General features: G+C 41.2%; 1 protein-coding gene across 1 annotated transcript; it reads right to left on the reverse strand.

The window, feature by feature from the left end:
• Positions 1 to 3,224: 3,224 nt before the first annotated feature.
• LOC116522402 (olfactory receptor 6J1-like) lies at positions 3,225 to 6,043 on the reverse strand. The gene has a single exon (XM_032237296.1). It carries the CDS (start codon positions 4,993 to 4,995, stop codon positions 4,000 to 4,002), a length of 996 nt encoding a protein of 331 aa, XP_032093187.1. The 5' UTR covers positions 4,996 to 6,043; the 3' UTR covers positions 3,225 to 3,999.
• Positions 6,044 to 6,770: the final 727 nt, after the last annotated feature.

A 6,770-nucleotide genomic window follows, 5' to 3' on the forward strand; every position in this document is an offset into this window, starting at 1 on the left:
ACTGGGTTATGATCCGAAAGAACCCTCACCACAATCTTTGTCTTCTTCACCCTAGAAAGTAAATCATTAGTGATTAGTATAAAATCAATCCTTGAAAGGGATTGATGTCTATCAGAAAAAAAGGTGAAGTCATATTCTTCTGCATTTCTTTCTCGCCAAGCGTCTCTCAATTTGAAGTCATCCATCATGTCAAAAAAAGATTTGGGTAACTTAGCTCGGATTTTAGTATTTGGGCGAGAGGTCTTCTTATCTCTTTTAGTGTCAATCACGCCGTTCCAGTAACCCAATAGTATATAAGACTTAAAATCCCACTGTACTAATTTAACATGAAGATTTCTATAAAATCCGTCTTGCTGTTGATTAGGAGCATAAATTCCCAAAAGTAATGTCTTTTTCCCTTCTAAGATTAGGTCTAGTGCGATATATCTTCCAAAGGGATCTGCTTCAATTAGTTCAGCCTTAATGTCTTTTCTTAAGTATACAACTATGCCATTTTTCTTTTCCGTAGCAGAGGTCACAAAATGTTGACCAAGTTTGGGGTTGAACAAATATTTTTGATCAGTTGATTTGATATGAGTTTCTTGCAGAAATTATATCATTCTTGAACTGTTTGAGATAGTGAAATATTTTCTTTCTCTTCTGTGGAGAGTTCAGTCCATTGACATTCCATGTCAAAATCTTAGTTGTCATTTTTGGTTGCCTGAAGCTTTTTTTAGAGCCTCCTGCATGGCCTGTCTAACCTTTGGCCTGGCTCCTCCCACAGCTTCTGAGCTTGTTGCTGTAACTCCTTGGTCGATGGCCGGTGATTGTTGAGATTGTTGCATTGTTGCTTGTTTTTCCATTTGTCTGGTAGTCATACGGCTAGGTCTTTGTTCCCTGACCCCTTGCCCTTCCGGGAGGAGGAGATAGTACGTTTTGTCTGGTGGTTGTGTGGTTTGCTGTTTATCTTGTCCTTCTCGTGGTCTTACTCCAGATCCAGATGATTCAGGGTGTCCCACCTTCAGAATCTTGTGATAGAAATCTCGAGCTTTCCATACAGAGTTGAGACGATATCTTTTCTTGTCAAATGTAATTATAATACCAAATGGCACATCCCATCTATACTGTATCTGACGGTTTCTGAGCTCTTCCACTAGAAAAGCATAATCTCTCCTGGCTCTTAGCATTTGAGATGGTATTTCTTTCAAGACAATCAAATCCTGTCCACCAATTTGAAGCCTGGTGTTATAGGACTCTTGTAGTATCATGTTTCTGAACTCTCTTGTAGCAAAGTATATAACTACATCTCGGGGGAGTTGCTTCTGTTTTGCCACCCCAAGAATTAACGCGATAAATTTTATCGATCTGCCAGTCAAAGTTGGACCCCGGTCTTCCCACCAGACGGTCAAAAGCCTCTGAAAAAATCTGCTTCAAGTTCTCCTGTTTATCTTCGCGCAGCCCCCTGACTCTTAATGCAAGCTCCATCTGTCTGTACTGTATCATAATAATTTGTTTTTCAGCATTTTCAACTTTTTGTTGCACCACTTCAGTTTTAGATGCCAAATTAGTGTTGGCTTCATTAAGAACCTCTAAGTTATCTTCCATTCCAGAAACATATTCTGTCAGTACATTTACAAGTCCCATCATATCATCATTTATTTTGGTGATCCTAGTATCAAACTTATCATATAAGACATTCATCTCATTCTTTATTTCCTCTCTGAATTCTCTGAAAGTTTCTAAATTCTGCTCTCTAAATTCTCTAAACGTTTCCAAAAAGAATTCTTTCGTTAGCAAATCTCCACTAGGGGGCATAGAGGGTGGAGGCTGCAACTTTGTGCCAGGTATGGGGGACGTAGCCCTAGGAGGTAATTTCCCAGGATTTAATTTTGATGCCATTATGTCTTTTCTTCAAGCAATTAATCAAATTCTGCTGGCCCGCTGTGCAGCTTACAAAACAAAAAAAAGGATTTTATCACCTCTTTATTTGTTCTTAAGGGTTTTTCAAAAGTTTTCAGAAAAGGGCGTTGTAACAAAGCAGCTCGGCATATTCAGCGCCATTTTAGACTTCTCTATATCGAAAATATATATTTGCAAAGTTAATAAGAGGAAAGTCTTGTATACTCTTCAGAGAAGTAAGGCTAATTAATAAGATACAGCTTGCAAACTATTCCTCCCTTTTTGCAGAGAGTTTGCGGAAGGTTTCAAAAGATTAGCATTATACCAAAAGAGTTCAGCAAGTTCACCTCTGTTTGGAATGTCTCTATATTAGCAAAGAGTTTTTTAAAACTTTTACAGGTTGATTTGTTGATATGTTTGTCCATCAAATTGAAAGTATGTGGTTAGGCGAAGGTTGATAAAAGGCTGGCAGTCCAGGTGTTGGTGTGTTTTCTACCATGTTTCTCCTAAAATAAGCCCTAGCCTGATTTTTTTTTGGGGGGGGGGGGTCTAATATAAGTCCTACCCCAAAAAGAAGCCCAGGGGATAGGCATGGCCAGCACAAGAGGCAGCAAACATGCAGTGGTTGACAATGTCCAATATATGTCCATTACTAACAAATTGACATAATTCTTTGTTACCAACGGACATAAAGAACTTTCATAACCAATTTAAGTTGAAAACCTTCCATTCAAATTTTGGGAAGCCCTAAAAGATTAGTTAGAAATAATAGCAACAATTGTCATAAATAAATAATTATGGGAGATTCCATTCTGTACCCTACAATGAGTGTCTCTGCATTTGAGGAGCAGCAGAGGTAGAAGACCTGGCTCACATCCTATTTGATTGTTGCTCGTATAAGGGGGTGATAGGCAGGTACCTTGGTCTGAGATCCCCATATCAAAACAACTTACTTTATGTGCGGCCAGAACCTGAAAATAACATTTAACATAGCACAGTTCTTGAACAAAATGATTCGGTTGAGATCTGCAAACGTGGGATTGATTGGGGTAGTTTGCAGGGTGACACCGAAATATAATTTTATGTTATTTTATTCTATTTTATATATTTATGTATTATATTGTATTTTTATCCTATAACTATTGTATTTTACCTTACTCATATTTTAAATTGTTTGTATAAGATTTTATTGGCAATACGTGTTTGAACCTTGTGCTTTGATATGGCCTATAGGCTAATCAATAAAGCTATCATGCCATCTATAAATAATTGCGTTCAGCAAAAAGAAAAAGGCCATTCTACAGTGTGATTGCGAATAATAAGAAAAATAAATATACCTAGTTTCTCTTTATTAAAAGGAAATATTCCCAATATTGTAGAGGAGGGTGGGGGGAGAGAGATGGAACCTTCATCAGACACTTTACAATTAAAAAGAAATCTATTGCTTTGGTTTTCAGAAATTAATGAAACTAATGGAAGGAAGGATTCCATAGAAATGAAAGATATTCTATATGAAAATCCACTTTCATCCATGCAGGGTAGCATTATTAATATCTTATAGGGTTGTTATAAAAAAAAATAACCTGATGAAGGGAAATCTCTCTTCTCAAGCTCCATTGTTGTTTTCCCGTTTTGTCATCATTACTGGGCAGGCCCTGTTGCAAAGATCCCTGACCAGGGCATCCCCAAACAGTTCCTCTATGGTGAGTATTTTCAAGGAAAGTGACTGCATGGGGGACAAGGGAAGCGATATAAAGACATGTTGAAAGCTTCCTTCAAGTCCCTGGAAATCGACACCACCTCCTGGCACAAGATCGATCAACATGGCGCACGCTGATCCACCAAGGCTGCTGGACATCTGAGGACGGAAGAACAGCCGTAGCACAAGAGAAGCCAGCACTCCGCAAAGTCAGAGCTGCAAATGCTGCAACACTGGTGCCCACACACATGTCTGCCCAACATGTGGAGGAACATTTCATGCCAGTATAGGCCTAACCAGCCACCTGAAGATATATTGTGGACAGCCTACAACATATTAGATGTCAAGGTCCTCTTCGAACGTGATGCACAAACACCATCATTACTGAGGTTGAAAAGTTGCAGCTTGTTCTCTTTCCCTTCTTATGCTTTTGCCTGGTCTCCCCTCTTATTATGTCCATTCTTCACCAGGACGCCACAAACCTTGTGAGCAATCCGCTCTGTGATGTGCCTCACCATGTCTCTTAATACCAGCTTCACCGTGGCATTTTGCAGGGTGAACAAGAAAGGGTTCATAAAAGGACAGACAATTGAGGTGAGAAGAGCAGGAACCTTATGGACTTCAAGAGTCTCCTTTTGAGATGGGGTGACATAGATGAAGATGCTGATGCCACAGGAGATGGAGATGATGGTCAGATGGGAAGCACAAGTATTGAAAGCTTTTGCCCGGCCTGAAGTGGTAGAGATGCGGATTATTGCTGAGATGATACATATATAAGAAACTAAGGTTAAGACTAAAGAGCAGAGGATGACAACAGACGACAGCACAAAGTCCATCAACTCTATCACTCGGGTGTCACTGCAGGACAGATCCAACAGAGGGCCACTGTCGCAAAAGAAATGGTTGATGATGTTAGACTTGCAGTAGGATAGTCTGGCGATCATAATGGTGGGGACAAAAACTGAGACAAACCCAACCAGCCAGCAAGCAAAAACAATCTGGATGCACACGTGTATGCTCATGATGGCATGATATTGCAGTGGCTTGCATATGGCGGCATAACGGTCATAGGACATGGAGGTAAAGAGAAAAAATTGTACCGTCCCTAAGAAGAAATAGAAATAAGACTGTATCATGCAGCCAGCAAAAGAAATTGATTTGTCACCAGAGAGGAGGTTCCAGACCAATTGTGGGCTGGTTACAGAGGTGAAGAAGATGTCCAGGATGGAAACATTACCGAGAAAGAAGTACATGGGGTTATGGAGGCGGTTATCTGCCAAGACAATGTATAGGATGACCATATTGGCCCCCAAGCTTGCAATATACATGGTTAAAAAGAGGAAGGCTAGCAGGAGCTCAGTTTGATGGCCAATGGCAAAACCCATGAGGATGAATTCAGACATGCTTTGGTTCTCCATCCGACCTTTTCTGATGGTCCTTAAGAACAGCACCTGAAAGGGCAAAAGTTACAACTGAAAAACAGCACTGCACCAAATTCTGCTTGTATATTACAATATTACTTCTGAACCCCCTCGATTGTACTGATGTCAGATAATTGGTGGGGATTCTAAACAGTTGAACAATACTCTCAGATTGTTCTAGCGTAAGTTTTATAAGCTCTAATGAACAATACAATTTTTAGCAATGCTGTTACCATGAACTTTGGATTATGTAGATATTGGTAGCTAAGGGAGAGCTGGTTGGGTGTATCTGGCTCTTATCCCAAAAAACAGGAGCTCAGCATCCCTCCTGCTACTAAGCAGGGTCTGCCTGAAACAATAAGTTCAGTTGCTATCTACTATCTTGCTTCAATCTGCTGTTTTCTTGTGCCAAAGCATCTCCAGAAAGAGATAAACCGTTACTATTTTCACAATTGCTCTCACCCTTTCCAGCCATTAGGTAGTAGGAGAAATTTAATTTTGCCTTTTTTGAGCCAAAATATGCCCATGGATTGATTAAAATTATGCATGGAGATGTTTTATATCAGAGAAAATTGCTTGTCACCTTGTTATTTGGGGTGAGGGGGAATGTACTCAGAAAGGTGTTGAGTTTGGATAGATTTGCATAAAATAGATGCACACTACATGCAAATTGAAAACACTTAACAAAAATTCCTGGTAAAATTATATTTTAAAGGTGTATTCGAATTGTTGTGGCAGAATAAAATAAATGGAAGTAAATGGAAAGGGAAATAAATGAGAAGAAAGAGAAATGTCTCTCAACCCTCTCTTCCCAATGATTGTGACCCTAAACGAATGTCCAACCTATACATGCAACCCTGTACAATGCTCTTACAACTCATCTCAAATTATCTAAGCCCCAGAGCTCACTGTAACAGCATTGCCAAAAAGGCATTAAGAGTTATGAAGCTTCTTCTCTGGTAACATTGTACTGCAAACTACAGCGTACAGAACCTTCACCAGCAATTCTTGAATACAGCTCGTCTGCCTGGAATCCGCACTGTATATTGGACATTAATACAGCTGAACAAGTCTAGAGGTATTTCACAAGAAGAGTACTCCACTCCTCTGCTCGCAACAGAATCTCTTCTGCCACCAGGCTCGAAATTTTGGGATTGGAAAACCTGGAACTAATTGTAATGTGCTCTACATGGGGCTGCCCTTCGAAGACTTCAGTTAGTCCAAAACGCAGCCGTGTGAGCGACTGTGGGTGCACCCAGGTACACCCACGTCACACCTATCCTCCGTGAGCTGCACTGGCTACCCATTAGTCTCCGAATCCGCTTCAAGATGCTGGTCGCTACCTATAAAGCCCTACATGGCATCGGACTTGGGTACCTGAGAGACCGCCTCCTGCCGATTACCTCCCACAGACCGATCAGATCTCACAGGTTAGGCCTCCTCCAGATTCCATCTGCCAGCCAATGTCGGCTGGCGACCCCCCCGGGGGAGAGCCTTCTCTGTTGCAGCTCCAGCCCTCTGGAATGATCTCCCTGTCGAGATCCGGACCCTTACTACCCTCCCGGCCTTCCGCAAAGCCACCCTGGTTGCTCCAGCAGGCTGGGGGGGGGGGGCTGTGAAACATCCAGCCCCGCGGAAATTGTGAATGTTGCGGTTTTGTTTTTAAAGTGTTGTCTTTGTCTAGTTTTCCCCCTTCCCTTGTCTATTGTGAGCCGCCCGGAGTCCTTCGGGAGTGGGCGGCATACAAGACAAATAAATACAAATACAACTAC

Source organism: Thamnophis elegans, chromosome Z, assembly GCF_009769535.1.
Source record: "Thamnophis elegans isolate rThaEle1 chromosome Z, rThaEle1.pri, whole genome shotgun sequence".
NCBI lineage: Eukaryota > Metazoa > Chordata > Lepidosauria > Squamata > Colubridae > Thamnophis > Thamnophis elegans.

Coding starts and splice junctions, on each gene's coding strand:
- LOC116522402 (XM_032237296.1), bottom strand. CDS start 4,995: ATGGAGAACCAAAGCATGTCTGAATTCATCCTCATGGGTTTTGCCATT.